The sequence below is a fragment of the Pteronotus mesoamericanus genome, unplaced genomic scaffold, assembly GCF_021234165.1.
Source record: "Pteronotus mesoamericanus isolate MK-2021 breed Mesoamerican mustached bat unplaced genomic scaffold, CSHL_Meso_final scaffold_118, whole genome shotgun sequence".
Taxonomy (NCBI): Eukaryota; Metazoa; Chordata; class Mammalia; order Chiroptera; family Mormoopidae; genus Pteronotus; species Pteronotus mesoamericanus.
Genome location: NW_026555301.1, coordinates 6,039,516 through 6,057,547, shown reverse-complemented (window position 1 = coordinate 6,057,547; position 18,032 = coordinate 6,039,516). Strand labels below are relative to the sequence as shown.

The 18,032-nt window shown below is 53.2% G+C and overlaps 1 protein-coding gene across 6 annotated transcripts in view; it reads right to left on the bottom strand.

Moving 5' to 3' along the window:
• Positions 1-395: 395 nt before the first annotated feature.
• KLF15 (KLF transcription factor 15) overlaps positions 396-18,032 on the bottom strand; it is an 81,130-nt gene continuing 63,493 nt past the window's right edge. The window contains exons 1-3 of one of the 6 annotated variants that reach the window (XM_054587306.1): positions 16,125-16,268; positions 9,708-10,805; positions 396-1,636 (exon numbers count right to left, since the gene is read on the bottom strand). In XM_054587306.1, coding sequence (XP_054443281.1) covers positions 1,468-1,636; positions 9,708-10,780 — 1,242 coding nt within the window. In that variant the 5' untranslated portion in view covers positions 10,781-10,805; positions 16,125-16,268 and the 3' untranslated portion in view covers positions 396-1,467. The other 5 variants (XM_054587303.1, XM_054587305.1, XM_054587304.1 and 2 more) reach the window with 5 other exon arrangements.

Genomic DNA, 18,032 nt, shown 5'->3' with positions numbered 1-18,032 from the left:
AATGTTTCATGGACTTCACAGTGCATAGAAAGTATAAAGTGCCAAGCAAGAGTCTCCAATAGTAAATAAGAGGAGTAGTGACCCCTGTGGGCCTGGCCTGGCCTGCAGTGGCTTCCCATGTGTGACACATGGAGAGGATTTGGATTTGAGGTTGTACAGAGAAGAGGAGAGGCAGCTCCTGGCCCTCTGGGTAACTGCAATAAGCAAAAAACAAACAGCCAGCTCAAAAGTGGAGCTGTGTGGAAACTCTGCACCATTGGACCAGGGGCTTGACCCCAAAGGTGCCTTTGTATACTTTTTGGGTACAAACCTCAAGGTACCCTGAGACTTGGCCCCTGGAATCACCCCCCATTTCCTGGCAGACCAGAAACAGTGCATGAATATCATCAAGTTACTTGTTACTGAGTTCCTTTTTCTTTTTATTGGCAAAGTAAATATATTTTTATGAAGGACCAAAGAAAATATACATAATTGTAACATATATACACTAGCTTTATAGATTTTTAAAATTCCAAATTTACACAAATGCTGATGTTATTAAAACATATTTTATGTAGATGTACCTATATACAGTTTATTTACATACATTCATAGGATGTGAAATAAACCTGTCAAAACAAGCTAGTTCATTTGATATTAATTTCTAGACAAAATAAGGAATGCATTTCTAATTCAGGATTGGGGGCTCTATCTGCTTCTTCTACATGCTATGGAGCCTGTTCCCCTCTCCTTCTGAAAGGTGACCCTAGAGGCTGCTGTCCAGAAACAGGATGAGGGAACGAGCCACACTGGGTACAGATGCTCTGGGGCTAGCCTGCATCTGTCTGCCTGCCCTGCACATTTAACTGAAGCACATGCACTGTCAGCCCACCCCCAAAAAGGGGCCTTATCACTCCAATCCCACAGCCACCAGGAGGCCAGGTCCTTCACCCCTAACAGCCTCACCCATACTTTGTGGTGGTCAGGCTGAGCGAAGGATCTTGGATAAAGCCACCTGCACGCCACAGTGCAACCCAGGACTTTTGGCCTACTTCCTTTTTCCCAGTGTGGCTCCCTGTGGGAACTGACATTTCAAAACTGAGCATTTCATCTTCCTGGGCAATAAAGTGTTGGCCCTGGCCCAGGCAGAGAGCCCAGTGGGAGAAGGGCCAGGCCCCCAAACACTGCAGCTGAGGCCTGTGCAGCAGCGCAGGAAGGCACGAAGGCACAAAGGCACAAAGGCCGGCCTCCAGGTCAGGGGCTGGGTCTCCCCAGGAAAGGCAGCAGGTGGGGGACTCCGGGTTCCTGCCTCCCCGGCCAACCCTCTCTTCCCATACCAACCCTAGCTCCTGGGTTGGTAACATGGTCATGTCCCTCTGAAGAAGGCAAATAAATTATTGCTACAAAATATCTGGGCAATCCCAGTGATGGGGAGCGGTGGACGGCAGTGGTAATGGTTGTGTGGGTGGGTGGGGATGGGGGCGGGGGTCAGTTGGCGGCGCGTACTGAGCGGCTGCTCCGAGGGAAGCGGTGCACCTTGATGTGCTTGGACAGGTGGTCACTCCGCGCAAACTTCTTCTCACACACGGGGCACTGGTAGGGTTTCACGCCTGAATGTGAACGCCGGTGGCGAGACAGTTCATCTGAGCGGGAGAACCTACAGGGAAACAGCAGTCAGCAAGGCAGGCTGGCCCGCACCTGACCCCGTAAACACACACACACACACACACACACACACACACGCACGCACGCACGCACGCGCGCGCGCCCCTCCCCCCCAGCCCGCCGCAGTCCCCCCAATCCAGGCCAGCAGGGGTTCCCCAGGGCTCCACCAGCTGGGCAGGGCAGCCCCCCCACAGTGTTTCAGCAAGCCAAGTGCTTTGGAATTCACTGGCAAAAATCCACTGTCCCAAGTCCATCTCCCCAGGTCCCTGTAGGCCCTCCAGGATGGCAAGAGTTGCGAACAAAAGGCTCTACCAGCACAGCAGGCCATTCTCAAGAATCTGGGCCTGAGAGGGGCTATTAAATATTAGCAATAGCACATGCTTTCAAGCCTACCAGAGACCTGACTTACTCCACACTCCCAACCTAAATCACCACCCCACCCCCAGTGTGCTGTGGGATCACCTTGCCCTGACTAGGCTGTGCCTCATACTCTCCCCTTACACCAGAACTTGGGGCTTCTGTGGAGGTCTGCACCAGGAAGCACATCTAGAGGAGAAAGTGAGGCTGGGGAGAGATGTCTCTTTACCCAGCTCAGTAGGGAGATCTTGGCTCCTTTCTCTAGCCTCTATTAAAGAGCCCTGCCCCACTTCTAGACCCTTCTTTCCTGAAAGCTGAGCCCCCTAAGGTGCCCCCAAACAAAATGGCACCCCTGCAAGACACTTCTTAAATAGTTTAAATGATTCCCCTTCCACTTCCCTCTCTTGGCCCCAACCTGCCCAGGAGTAAGTGCTCCCACAGCCCACAGGCCCACATGGGAAGGAGCAGTTGCTAATGGGAGAGGACTGAGCTGGACCACACAGCTGTCACTGACTTCAGGGATTTGATATTCTCTCCTGGTCCTGGCAATGAGACCCCATTCCCCAAACACACATATTCTCTTCCCCTGTGCTCCACTTACATTGACCTGTCCTTGTTCCCTTGCCATAGGTCAAGTACACATACTGCTTTCTCTATCCAAAATACTTGTCCTTCCCTTCTTGCTCCTTCTCACCCGTCCCTTAGAGCCCAGTTCAAATGTCACTTCCTCAGGAAAGCCCTCCAGGACTACATCATTTTAGGCTCTCACAGCACAATGTACCTCTCATTCCTAGCACCTGCCACAGTTGTTGCAATTTTAAATTAATTTTCAACTTTTTGACTAATGTCAGTCTGTGCCACTAGACCATCAGCTAGCTCCATGAGGAAAGACATGTCTACATAGTTGCATGGTAGCTGCTCCATACGTGCATTTACATGAAAGAGTAGACACAATGGGCACCCACAGGAGGATGGAGAACTATCATAAGGACAGTCCTCTCAAGCCCTAGTGCATCCATGCACCCACATGCATGCACATACCACACACATGTGCATGAACATTATGTGCATGTGTATGCCACAGACCTGGATGCACTGCACAGATGTGCACTCACACATACATGCATGTCACCAACTCCACACCTGTGTGCACAGGTATGCACATACACACATCACACATAGGGATGTGTGTGTACCTACATGAACACATACATGCACACACACAGGAGTGCCACGCCAAACATCCCCATTCCTAGACCTGGGGCCACAAACTGAGAGGTAGGTTAGGTGGTAACCCTGGAACAGCTGTCCTCAGCCTTGCTTATGAGTAGGTGGTGATGACCCACCTCTGGTCTAACCCTGTGGGTGGAAGTCTTGATTCCATAGCCTGCCAAGCTGAAGGAGGACCCAGCAGGACAAGTCCTGGAGAAGGCTCAAGTGGGCAGCAGGAGGGCTTGAGAAGAGATGGGGAGTCAGGCCCAGATGCAGGGAAGACAAGTGCCTCAGCCTGGCTCAGCCACCCCTTGGTGCACAGGGCCCTGCCCCTAGAGCCTGACCAGGTTTCTTCTACCCTCATCCCAAAGCACCAATTGTTGCAGGCACACAGCAGTGCTTTCTATGTGTTTTCAGAATAAAGGAAGACCACCTGGCCCGTTTGCCAGGTGAGGAAACTGAGACTCAAAAGTGATGAGGGCCTGATCCAGGGTCACAGGAAAGGACAAAGCTGCCAAGGCCTGAGCAAAGGTCCTGGTACAGGTCTCTGTTGTATCCTGCCCATCCTGGTGGCCACAGAGGGCCTGACCACATCCACAAAGCCTGGCTGGGCAGTATGTGCCACTAGTGCCCTGTGCCAGGGAGGAAGCATTATCAACAGGCCCTGACAGTCAGAGGCTGGACCTGTGCTTCTGGGCCAGGGCCATGTGGCCCCAGCTGGAGTTGGACACACAGCTTCTGAGCAAGTGGGCCAGTCCAAGGCATAGGCTAGCAGAAAGCTTCAGGAAATGCCATTGACAGAGCTAGAGCCTTCCCAGGCACCAGGCACTGGGAGCACCTGCACCTTCCAGGGAGCCAGGATCAGCCCCATCAGACTGACAATACCACAGTAAAGGCCCAAAGAGGACAAGAGACGTGCCAGGGTCACACAGCAGCAGAAGAGCAGGATCTGCTCAGGTCTCCTTCTGACTGGGAGCCCTGCATGGTCCTGAGCAAACTTAAGAACCATCTTAGACCTCAGTTTTCTCATTCATCCAGTGAAAACCTTGGTATTCTTGTCCACCTTCCAGAACTTGTCTTAGAGGCCAAAGGCAGTGACACAGGGCCACAGGGCCCCCATCATCATGGGGACACCAAAGGAAAGTCAGGCCTGAGAAGAAGCTGTTCCCACCTGCAAGCCCTCTCTCTACTGCCTAAAAGGGTCCTATGTTCTGATGAGTCCCGTCCCTGGGAATTGAACACTCAGGAGATCCCTGCCTAACAGCCTTACCCACAATGTCCCAAAGAGCAGCACCGGTGAGACCTGGGGGCTACAGAGAGGGAGGGATCAGGGGGCTGAGATGCAGCTTTTGTAGGCACATACTGACTAGCAATCTGGGTAAATTGGCAAGCTCCCCTAGGCTCAGTTTCCCCACCTAAAAACAGGTAGTGACATGGACAGATCTGCCTCAGAGGACTGTAAAAGACAACAAGTGTTTACAGCAGTGCTTGGCAGATGGCAATCATCCAACAATTGTGAACTCTTGTTACTAGCAAGGAGCTTAGCACAGGGCGTGGACTCTGGTAAGGCCCTGGAGTGTGGGGGTGGTTACTCTTGATTTGTGTTGCTGAGGTGCAGGTCAGGGAAGCAGAGAGGTCCAGGTGGCTCTCCTGAGCAGCTTGTAACATCAACACCACCACTGGTACACAGAGCACCTTTATGTGAAGGCACCCCTTCCATCAGCCAGAAAGCCATGACTGGAAAGTCAGGTCTCAAGGATCCCAGTAAGAATGGCACCCCCTAGAGTTGTGCAGTGCACAACCTGTCCAACCACACTTGGGCACTCTGCTGACTGCAGGGATGGGGTCAGAAAATGCCTCATCAAGTAGGGTCAGCAGCGACACAGACCAAGAGAGCAGGCCAGCAGCCAGACCACTGGGCTTGACTCCTGTCCCTGTTACCTCCTGGCTCTGTGGCCTCAGGCCTGCAGCTCCCCTTTTCTGGGCCTGCTGTATCTGCTGGGGATGACAATAGTACCTATCACATAGGGCTGCTGAAAGTTATTAATATTCATATTCGCTGTAGCAGGAAGGGATTCTTTCTGGACAGAACTGCTTGACCGTGCTGGAACAGGATGTTCTACTGCAGGGAACAAAGAAGACCTGTGTTTGAGAGTGAAGCAAGGAAACTTCTAGGAAGGCAGGCAAGCAGCCACTTCCCAGACAGCTAGCTCAGAATAGGGAAAGTCTGGTTTCAGCCCTGTCAAGGGTGCCAGCCAGAACCATGACACAAGAGGAAAAGGGACAGGGAACACTGGATTCAGGACCAAGGGTAGAAGGAAGTAGGCAAGTGACAATAGGGAGGGGGTTGCAGGGAGAGACACTGTTCATCACACAAAGGTGCAAAGGGTAGGGCACAGGACAGAGTGCCAGGGTCATAACCAGCCTGGTAGGAGGAAGAGGTCTGCTCACCAGGACCAGCAGGAACAAGAGAGGCAACGTTGAGATTGCAGTGATCCCTACATGGGGAGGCAAGCAAGAGTGCAGGGGTGCCACCCTGAAGACCAGCTGCAGGTGGAGGTCCTCTCAACACTCTAGCAGGCCACACCCACCTGGAAGCTTGCAAAAGGGGCTGCAGAGAGGTTCTTATTTGGGATGTGGGGAGTTGGGGGGCAGAAAGCCCAAGGTGAACTCTTGACTCTGCCACTCACTAGTTGTGTAACGCGGAGAACTTACTTAAATGTTCTGTGCCTCATATCCTCCTCTGTAAAATGGGGACAACATATTGATGCACATCTCATGGACTTTTTTGGAGCATTACATGAGTTACTGCATTTGGTGCATTCAGAGCAGTGCCTAGCACACATGAGGAGCTACTTCTATCATTATTGCTGCTGTTGTTCGCTCTTTTCCCCTCACCCATGACATCTGAAAAGGCTGATGGCACTGTGGTGAAGAGAAGACACTAGCCATTATAGTACCAGGTGCACAGAGAGAGAAGATGAGGGAAAAGTCAGTTCATGGCTCCAAGTGTCTCCAGGTGGGAGAAGCATACCTGCCATACCACTTGAAGGCCAGGGTGGGGCTGAGGCACTGCCTGGGTGTACACCCAGAACCACACTCACTAGCTCTGTCCCTGCAGGCTTTTTGGGCCTCCATTTCCCCTCTGTAAAATGCAGGTTGGTGCTTTATATGTCCCAAGGCTATTGTGAGGACTTAGTGAGCTAATGATTGTGACATATGCTGAACAAAGCAGAGACCGTCATAAGACCAACTATAGCTACCTCTGTGAGAAAAGCATTGCAGACAGAGGGCACAGAGAGGGCCAATGCCCAAGTGGGAGCCTGCGGGGAGGTCAGCAAGCAGATTATGTAGGCCTGTGGGCCAGAATGAGAAGTTTGGATAGAAGCTTAAATGTACCAAAATATGCAAAAAGGCTAGAGTAGCCTCATGAGGTAATGAGTTCCCCATGGCAAGAGGTATGCAAGCAAGGTTACCTTGAGGAGGGGACTCCAGTTCTTAGAACTTTAGAATAGTGTCTAGCATACAGTAAGTGGTCAGCAAATATGACACCTCATCATCATCATCATTTCTCCTGTTCTGTCCAGACCAAGCTGCCTCAAAGCCAGGTCTGTTCTCCTACCTAACTGCTACAAGGGCTCTCTCTACCCTTGACCCTCTGTTGAAGGCTATGACCACATATAAGGGACATGCATGTGGGACATGCATGGGGATTTGAGAGTCCCCAGTTGGTCTTCAGGGATTCTGATTTCCCCAAGGGATCAGAATCCCTGAAGGCCAACTGGGGACTCTCAAATCCTCAGAGACACAGCCCTCGCAAGAGGTGGGCACCCTAGCCTCCCAATGCTTCTGCCATGTGTGAATCTACCAAGGCCAGACCCCGCTTTGGGAAACCTTTGGAGAAGCTGAAAATGCCCTTTGAAGTTCTAGGAGTGGCTGGAGGCAGGGATGGCTCCAGGGTCAACTCTGCAGGGACCTCACCATGCCAGGCACCCACCATGCCTTTCCCTGTCAAGTGAATCCTGAGCAAGATGACCAATGCCAAGGCTTAGACAGAGCTGAATTCCCTCCATAATTCCCACTCTTGTTTGCACACCTCCTGCCATGGATAACTTACTATCCCCTAAGGATACCATGCTGGGGCTGAGATCTGCCTCTCTAAGATGCACTTTGGGCTAAGGGTCCATTCTGCTTTCTGAGACAGGCTGGAAGAAGGCAGATTCCGCTTCCTGGGGGAGTGGGCCAATTGGGCAGCCTTGACCAAAGACCACACCCTTCCTCTCTGTGGCCCCACCTAGTCCTATCCCAACTGGAGGGGCCACTTGCAAACACTCATCAGCAGCCAGGGGACGATTCCTAGGAAGATAAGCCCAACGTGAGAGTCAGAGCAGTGCTCTGCCAAGCTAACTACCTAACCTCTCTCTAGCCCTGCTCCTCACCAACAGAAAAATGCATCCAAGAGGAGTTCCTGTGAGTCTGGGGGTGCCACTGAGCTGCAGTACCTCCTGCATTGAAGGCCAGGCAGCAAACCTGCCCTTCTCAGGCTCTGACCCTGTATGAGTGTGACACCACCACTGATAAGGGTGCTTCTGAGCACCCCTGCATCCAAGGTAGTAAGTAGACCCTCCACTTTACAAATGAGGAAACTGAGGCTTGGGCAGGGGGACTACCCCAAAGGCATAAAGCAAGTTGGAGACTGACCAGGGCTGGGGCTTCCAACCACTGCAGCCAGCTGTCTCCCACCCAAGGCATCTCAATGCCTTTCCCTTCTGCAGTAGAGCACCTGCTTCTGAAGCCCCATGTCTCTGACCTCTTCCCTGCCCTAAGCTCTAACTACCCAACGCTCCCTACAAGCTGCCTCACCAGGCCTCACAAGCTGCCCTGAACATACACCTGTTACCCAAGGGCCTACTTGGTAAACTGCAGTACAAGGCTCAGAGAGGCATGCAACACCAGCACTGACATTCAGAGCTGAGGGGTTGGAGCACGGCCTCCCACTGAAGCTCTGTGGGTCTGCTGATTGGCACCTTTGGGGTATTGGGGGTTGGGGATGCCTACACCCAGGAAGGGCCTCCATAACCCAAGATGCTGTTGGGACAAATCCCTTCCCTGGTCAGTTCTGGGCTCCCATGGAAAGGGGTTGCCAGCATCACAGCAAACATTCCAGCCATAGCTCCTGTCCTGGGCTAGCCAGGACTCCAGAAGTGGCACCTTCCACCTTGGGACTGACTCTCACAAGCTCTCAGACAAGAGACTGGTCAAACAAACAAAAGCTGCAAACTGTTTCCTGTGAGCCACACCAGCATGGATGCACACAGCACAGACAGGGTGCACAGATATATATGGTCATGGAGCACACAGAGACACACAAAAGCCAAGACGCATACACACATGTTCACTTATAAGATCCTATTCTGGACAAAAATGAGTGTGCCACAGCGCTCTCATACACTCACACATGTAGCATGAGGCACAGCAGTAAAGCCCAGGAATGGGCCAGTAGCACAGCCGCCTTCCCAAGTAGGCCAGATACCAGTGGACTGGTCATCCTAAACGGGGGAAAGCCCAGCTGTGGCGCCCCTAAGCATTCAAGCTCCAGGCTGAGCTCCTGGCCAAGCTCCTGGCTATCTACTTTTAAGGAAAGGTGGACATGCCCTCCCAAAGAAGGTGAGTGGCACCTGGGGCCCAGGGGGGGAGATCCATGGGGTCCCATCCAGCGAAGCTGCCTAAGTGCTGGATAACCCTGAAAAGAGCCCTGTCCTTTAAGAGTTTGTTTCTCCCACTGTGCCACACACACTTTAGCCTGGAAATGGTCTTCTACCTTTGGGTCAGGACACCCAGCTGGGTCCTCCCTTGTGGTTGTCCTTTGTGGCTTCTCCAACACACCTCTAGGTCCCCCAGGGAAGCATGGGCTGGGCCCAGCCCATGTGCCCAGAGATGGCTATAAGGGAAGCTGTTCCCTCTGGTTGGGAAACAGCATTTTCAGGATGTGACTACTCTGATAATAACCTCTTGGATTCAAACCCCATTTACAAAGCTGCGTGACCTTGGGCAAGTTATGTAGCTGATCCGATCCTCAGTGTGCTCAACAGTAAGATGGGAGTAAGGGTGGTACTTACTTTTTGGCATGCTGTGAGGCAGAGGGAGCCATGCACACACAGTTGAAGCCCCTCTGGCACATAACCCTTGCCCCATCACTCTCAACTGTCCATGTTATGACTATGAAAGCCCTCCTTCCCTGGCTCAGCCTCCTCACTCTAAGCGCAAGGTCCAGCAACCTTACCCGGAGACCGGTTGTTTCCTGGCTTTAGTGGTCAGGAGGAATAAGGAAACCTCTGAGCAGCCATGCTAGCTCTGGCCCTGCCCCCTGCCTACCCTTAGCCCCTTCCTAGACAGTCTTATCTAATGGTGAACAACTCAGCCTTGCCTGCACACTCAAAGGAACAAAGATAAGGGGCAGTGTTCACCACCAGCCTGTCACCTAACATACTGACCTCCAGCCACAGCCCGGCCAGGTGCAGGCAAAGGGCTTCTCGCCTGTGTGCCGTCGCAAGTGGGCCTTGAGGTGGCTGCTTTTGGTGTACATCTTGCTGCAGCCAGGGAAAGTACATTTGTGCATTTTGATGAGTTCTGCTGCTGGGTTCTTGGGAAACTTCTGGCCCATGAGGAGGCCAGTGGGACCAGGCCCCAGGGATCCGGATCCAATGGGCTTGGCAGCAATGGGCACAGGGGCGATGCGCACGAACTTGGAGGACATGTTCAAGTTCGAGGAGGGCACCACCTGGGGCAGGAGCGCAAAGGTCTGCCCCTGGATGTTGACCAGGAGCTGCGCTACCTTGACGCTCTCCAAGGTCTGCCCAGGGGAGGAGGGCTCTGTGCCTGATTCCTGCTTCACCTGCACAGGCTGAATCTGCAGCAGCAAGGGGATAGGGCCATCAGGTGCAGGACCCCCACCTGGGCCCTGAGTGTCACCCACACCGGCACCACCTGGTTGGGGAGCACAGCGTTCTCTCCCACCAGACCCAGGATGGAGGTGGCTCCTGTGTGGCCCAGCTGAGAGCTGACCGCAGGCCTCCAAGTCCTTGTTGTTCTCTGGGGCCTCCTTCACCCCCAGCTCCATATTCTCCTCCAGAAATTCTTCAATCTCCTCCAGGGTGGGCTGGAAGGGCCTTGGGACATCATCGGGGTCACCTACAGGAAACTCCGGGAAACAGAAATGGTCTCCCTTCACAGGTGCTGGTGCTCTTCGCCAGGTCTCCCAGGCCACAGGACCATTGCTGGCCCCAATGCCACCACTGGCACCACTGCCCAGAGTAGCCTGCGATAGCAGGAAGTCCAAGATGTTGTCCTGGCCTTCAGTGCCCAGGCCACTGCTGTAGCAGGAGCAGAGAGCTTGCGAGTCAGGGCTGGCACAGGAGCAGAGGCTAGAGGCGTCACTGTCGTCTTCTGAGAGGGGTGAGGGCAGCATGTGGTACCCCCTCCCACCTACCAGCCTATCTCCCAGATAACCAACTGGGCACTTTGGCGACGAGAAGTTCTCGTCCACTGGAAGCAAGTGGTCCACCATGCTGGCCTGGCCGTGCCACTGGTGGCTGTGGAGAGGAACAACGAAGGGCCAATCAGGAGGACATCACATTCACCTGCCACCTCGTGGGCCTGTGCCTCACCACCACCACCACCACCTACCCATCATCTCCCATTGCCAAATGCCTGGACCCTGCCGCCATCCATACCCTGGGATAACTTTCTCTCCAAGAGTGTTTTCCGAAATTGCACCACCTGTTTGCAAGAGTGCTCTCCAAGCCCATTGCACAACCTGGGGCACTTTTGCTTTCAAACAGATTTTCCAGAACAATTCTGGGAAAGAACATGTGTGTCTGTGAATGAGTATGAGTGCATGTGAGCAAGAAAGTCGGTATGTGAAGGGGTTCTCTGCACCTCGGAACAGCCAAGTTTGGGAAACCCTGTCCAGTTAATCAGAGTTGCTACTTTTCTAGGGACATCTGACCTCACCTTCATTCCTGCTGAGTCACTAGAGGGGGGAGAAAAATAGTCTTTTGCCCTTTGACCCTTGTGTTGTTGGGGTTTGGGTAGGGTTGCCAGATTGAGCAAATAAAAATACAAGCTGCCAAGTTAAATTTGAATTTCAGATTTTAAAAAATTACCAACTTTGAAATTTTAATATAAGTATATCCCAAATATTGGATAGGGCTTAATTAAAATATTATATGTGAAATTCAAATTTAATTGGACAGTGTGTAATTTAATTAGTTTGTGGCAAAAAAACATAAATAAATAAACACCCATTGCACCAGCCCTCACCGGCCCTGTTTCCTCTTCTGAACGGGCAGTTCATCCACCCTCCAGCTTCCGGACACTTCTGAGCTTGCTACCTCCTCTATGAAAGGAGGGAAGAGGGACAAGCCTGAAAAATCAGATGTTTTACTGAGGCCCTACCACTAAGAGGACAAGGCCCTAGTCACTGGGAGAACTCACAGGAGCAGAGGTGGACCCAAAGCACTGGGACAGATCTTACCTCATGTGACTTCACAACACCTAATGGGCCCATAGAGAAAACACCCTTGGCCTGCACCCATAGAGCACTCACAACCTCGAAGAGATCCAGCTAACTCCTGTCTCCCGACTAGACCTCACTCTCCATGATAGCAGGCTGGGTTGTAGGGTAGCTGCTGTGTCCCCAGTTCCCAGTGTGGCAGCTGGTGCCCAGGAGGAGCTCAGAGAATGTCAACAGAGAGGAGAGGGGAAAGTTGTGTCCTCTGAAGGCCATGCTAGGTCCGGTGTCCAAGGAGAGTCAACAGTGTCAGTCTGTGACAGGGCCAGTTCTGAGGACCTTTGTTCCCACCCAGTGACCACGACTAGGTGTTTATTGAGGTTGGGGATATTCTGCACCTGAAGCCAGAGATTCCCTGCTGCCTGGCATTGCCTCTGCACCCACACCCATGCTCTATCTCCAGGACCACAACTGGGACTGGCACCTAGACTGCCCAAAGCTCAAGAGGCCCAGTCCTGGGCAGAGAAATTGCAGGGCCAGTCATCATTAGTTGTGACCTTGAGCAAGTCCTGGCTTTCCCCAAATCTCAGGGTCCCCATCTGTTCCATGCCCCCAGTAACCCCAGGACCTTTGACCTCAGTTCTCCACTCATCTGGGAAGCTTCACAGAGCTCCAGGAAACAAGGCAAGGTGGATGCCCTTGGCAAGTCTGTACTCCTGGGCAATTTTGCCAGGACATTTGGCTTTTGGTTAAAATACTCAGCTTAGAACTTAAAACTGCGTGTTTTAAAATACATACTATTCACCAAATCACATGCTAAGAAGGAATAAAAGCACCAAATAATGTAAAGGACAATGAGGCTGGGCAAAACCCACACCTGATCCTAGGCTTCCCTTACCCATTACCCACTGTCTGAGCAGAGGGCTCAGCTCCTACCTCTGCAGCTATCAGCTGGGTGGATGATCTCGGGCAGGTGGCACAATGTCTCTCTGTCTGTCTTAGTCTATTGGGGATGCTGCCAACAGTGCTTAGTTCCCAGGTTGTTTTGAATCCAATGAGCTAATATATGCTGAGCAGTTACTATAGGGGTGGCACACACACAGGGCTGGTCAGTACCAGCCGTTAGGATTAGCCTCCAAATAGGGGAGCATATGGTCTTTCTACCCCTCTGCTGTGATGGTAAGGAATCCAGAGGACTCCAGCCTTCCTGGAACCTGGAATGAGGCCATCACTGGTGGGAACGAGCAGATCAGACCATCTTCCTGACCACTTAAAATTCTCCCCAAAATGTGATCACCAGCTGAATATTCCATAATATCAAGGAATTACAGCTAATATTTTTAAGTGTGATGATGGTATTATAATTGGTACATTCTTTTTAAAGGAGACCCTCCTTTTCCAGATATAAACTGAGATATTCACAGATGAAATGATATAAAAAGAAAAAGTAAGGGAAATAACTAAGTACAGTAGGGTAAGGTGGGAGGAAACCTTCAACAGTTTCCCAAGGAAATGTGACTCAGCCTCCTCCCAGCACCCAGCACCTGGGCCCTGCTCATCTCTCCCATATCTCACCTCCATCTGCTTCACTCCACACTAGCTGTGCACCAAACTCACCAGCTTCATGGGCCTCAGGACACTACCCCCTGGCTGCCCTCTCTGTGGATTCCTCCTCCCACAGCACCCAAGTAGGAGTACCTTACTTATTTCCAAGTCAGCTCAGAAGTCACTCCCAGCAGGGGACTCCCCTGACCATTCACTATTACATCATCCCATACTATATTCTTATTAACAGTTGCCATGATGGGAAGCTATCTTAGTTATGTGTTTGTGTACTTTATTTTCTGTCTACCTCCCCACCAGAATATAAGCTGCTCTGACTGTTCATTCTACCTCTGTATCCCAGAGTCTAAAACAGGACCTGACAAACTTTGCTGATGGAGTGACTGAAAGGCGCTGCTGTGGGAAGTCAGAAAGTGGTCGAAGTGGGGTTCTGGGGGATAGAATGAGATCTGTTGCAGAACCGCCAGGGTCAAGCAGCAGCGTTGCAAATGAAGGGCTGAGCAGCCTGGGCTGGACGCTGAGGCACTTACAGACTAGAAGGGACTCTGGATTTGCCCTGGGCTATGTTGTTTGAGAGGGCGCACGCCAGGGTGGGGCTCCAGCCACTAAAACACAGCAGCACGTGGCATGGCCAGGGAGGCCAGGGGCGCAGGCCGCGTGCAGGGGGAGGGGACGCACTGTTCCGGGCACCGTCCAGGCAGGCAACACGGACTCCGGCCCCCCCACCCCCGCCACTACTCCCCCCCTGCCCCGCCAGGCCTGCTGTTTATCCTCCCGGGGACACAGTGGCTGCAGGAACAACATGTAATTGATAACAAGCCCAGCGCTGGCCAAGGGCTTGCCATTGGGTCAGCGTGCAAATCACGGGGGTGGCAGGAGGGGGCCGCTCTTCAAAATAAGAGTCTCTGCTACCCGCGCAGCCAGCAGGACCAAAAGTCGCCGAGCCCTCCCCACCCCCATCGCCACACCAACCCTCCCCCCACCTGTAGGGTGGCCCCACCAGCTACGTCCTTAGCCCAGGTGGTGATTTGAGGGCTTTGGGCATTTGGTAGTTTTGTCATCCCCCCCACACACACCCCGGGATTGGGCGAGAAACAGTTCTTTGCTCAAGAGTGCTGGCGGGGAGAGGGCAGGGGTTCCATAGGGAATACAACAGTGAGGAGGGAAAAGGGAACATGGCCCAGGAAGGGTAGGGGTGACCTCATATCTGCCCCCGTCACCGCCATTCCTCGGGGATTGTTCTGCAAATGTTCAGTTGAACTGGCCAGGAGACTGAGTGGGTAGTCGGAGTTAAGAGGTGTTCGATCAGTGAGTGTACACGATGGGGTGTTAAGTTCATGTCTTGTGACTGTGCGTGTGCGGGCGTGGTGCATGGCAGCCGGTGTGCCTATGTACGAGTGTGTCCGCGACGTACTCGCGCGTGGAGACAGCGTGGGTGCCCGCGCGTGCGCGCGCGCCCGTGTGTGTCTGTGTGTGTGTGTGAACGCGTGTGGGAAAGGGAGGGGTTGGGGAGCCCGCTTAGACCCCTCGACGGAGCCTCAGAGCGTTGCCTGCTGGGCACCATGCCCTCGGCCTGAGCCCCCACCCTACCAGGCCCCGGCTGCTGACCGACAGTAACCCCTCCGCCACAAGCCCCTCCGTCTCCCATCCCCCCAGGCCCGGGTTGTCCGGTATGTCCGCCTACCCGGTCCTCTCGCCAGGCTCCGCCGAGTGCCCGCCATATGGAAGGGCAGGCCTGCAAGGCGAGCGCAGACAGGAGGGGCCAGGCGCTGTGGCGGTGACCCGGACCTCCGCCGGAAAATTGCCAGTGGGCAACTGAGAGTCACTCTCCCACCGGATTGTCAGACCCCCACAGACCAAGCGGAGGGCCAGCCCGCTCCTCCGACATTTCCTGGGACGCTCTCGCGGAGCCTGGGACAAGGGCGCGGGCGCCCGGCCATACGCCCACAAGCGAGCCAGGGCCCACCCCCTCCGCGTCCCGGTCAGCACCCTGAACGCCTGGGGCCGCGTCCACGCGGCCGTCCGGCCTCGCCGCGCCTCTCCCACCTGAACTTGGCTCACGCCCGGCCGGTGGCCCGGCCCCGGCAGTCCTGAGGCCCAGCGAGCTAGGCTGTGGGCAGCGGTCTGGCTCCGGGTCCGGCGGCGGCCGCGGGCCGAGCCGCCGATCGGACTCTCACTCACTCGCCCGCTGACCCGCGAGTAGCTGCGGCGGACCACTAGTCAGCCGCTGCTCGCTGGACGCTCACTCCCCTCGGCTCACGTGACGCCGCGAGTGCTGAGAAGGCTCGCAGGAGGCTCGGCCTCGGGCGCGCGCGCCATTGGCCCGCGTCGCGCGTCACGCGCTCCGGCCCCGCCTCCGGCCCCACCCCTGGCTTCACGGCACCCAGCGCAGCCTGCGCGCTTTGCGTTCTCGAGCCCTCCGCTCCGCGCGCTCCGCAATTGCGTGGTAGGGCCCTGGTATCCATCCCCACCGCCACGTCCTGGCTCCCCATCCCTGGTGGTGGACTAGCAGAGCTTCTAAAGTTCAGTCCCCAAGCGAGAAGGTGAGACAGGCCTCGGGACCTGCGAAAACCCTGATAAAGCCCGGAAGTGCAGGAAGAGCGGGGTTGGACGCCGGGAGGGGAGTACTGGGAGAGGGGGTAACCATGAACCCTGGCCAGGTCTGCCCTCCACCCAACTCCCACCAGCAGCCCAGGACTGGCCGCATTGTCTCCCTGTTGAACGCCGGTAAAGAAGGGCATCTGCCTTTGGGGAGTGTATTGTTGGAGAAATACGGTACAGGCTTTCCGCTGAGGAATCACAGTTACCCCGGAAAAGTGTGCGCTCGCTGCGCTACCTCTGGAATGGTCTGAGAAATTTGAGGAGGTCCGCTGGTCCCTGCGTCAAATCTATGACACCCGACTCTGGGGCACTTTCCTGAAGACAGAGCAGTTCTCCACGGTCTTCTGTACTCCGCAGCAATCCCGGGACGCGTTCGCATTCAATTCAGAGATAGGAAGACGGAGGCTCAGGGTGACTTGCCCCAGAGAAACACATGAACTGAAGGTGCCAAGCACCCTGCTATGCACTTTAACCCACACTACTGTTGGATCCTCAGCGAAGCATTTTACAAATGAAGAAACAGACTCTCAGAAACCAAAATATCATCCCAGGTCACACAGCTGGTAAGGAGAGAAGAGACGGTGAGGCAGGGAGGGCATCTTCCAGACAACCCAGCGACTGGCAGAGAGCTCACATCCTGTCCCCTTCTGGCCTGGAAGGTGGAGAGCCTTTCCCCTGCTGCTCTTTGAGGACCCTGCTAGAGCTGGAACTCATACCTAGGACTCTCTGGAATGCTGTGGGTCTTGGCTCCTAAGTCCATGCCCCTGCTGGTCCCCTGGATCCTGGGGCCATCCCTGTGCACCCTCTCAGTGCCAGGGATGCAGCTCCTACTGGCACCAGGACCCAGACCCAGGCTTGGCCCGGATTTAGAGGAGACTTGTCTTGAGGATGAAGATGGTGATGAGATGCTCTGCACTGTCTGAACCTATGTGACAACTCTGACCAGCATTGGCAAAACAGGTGGACTTCAACAGTTTTTATACACAGGTCTGGAGGGTTCAGTGACTCATCGTCTTCTCTCTGTGAATATGGGAGCCCAGCACATTCATAGCATTTATCCATCTGTCTGCATATTATCCATCCTTTCACTCCTCACACACTCCAGCCCAATGTTCCCCATCCTCTGAGTGAAAACCACACCAAAATGTCAGAAGCAGCTCCAAAACAAAGATACATCCATAGCAGCTTCAGCACACAAGGAAGCTTTGGCACACAGCTGGTCCAAAACTAGTGATCAAAGAAAGATAAATACTGAATTATCTTACTTATATGTGGAATCTAAAAAAACAACAATAAACTCATAAGGAAAAAACAGATCATATTTGTGGCTACCACAAGTGGGAGATGGCGGATGGTGGGGGGGCCGGGGGGTGGGGGGAATTAGAGGAAATTGGCCAAAAGATACAAACTTCCAGATATAAGATACGTAAGTACTAGGGATGTAATGAACAACAAAGGATGGCTACAGCTAACACTGCTGTATGGTATATAGGAATGTTGTTAAATCCTAAGAGTTTTTATCACAAAGAAAAAATTGTTTTGTTTTTGCTTTTTATTTTTTCTATGTGAGATGATGAATGCTAACTTATTGTGGTAATCATTTAATGATATACATAAGTCAAGTCGTTATATACTTTAAAATGATACAAGGGTATGTGTTAAATATACCTTAATGAAACTGGGGCCGGGGCGGGGGGTGCCTGAAGAACAGCCAAGATGCTCCTTTACAACCTGAATCAGATCATGTCCCTTCTTGACTCAGATTTCACTGGCTCCCACCTCACCACAGCCTGCAATGCCCTACCTACAGGCTCTGGTCCCCCATTATTACATCTCTGAACTTAACCTCCATTCCTCTACCCCTTTGTTCACATCCTTTCAGTCACACTGGCCACTTTGTGGCTCTTTGGACATACCAGGCACAATCTCACCTCAGGGTCTTTGCACTAGTTCTTCCTGGCTATATAATCTCTTCCCTGCAAATTACATGGCTCCATCACCTCCTTCAGGGTTTTATTAAATGTTAAATTAACTGTTAAAATTTATGACAGAGACCTTACCTGGACAGAAATCAGGAAGAGCTGTGAGAAGAGCTATCACACCTATGTCATTGTGAGAGCCATACAGGAAGAACTCTATGTTT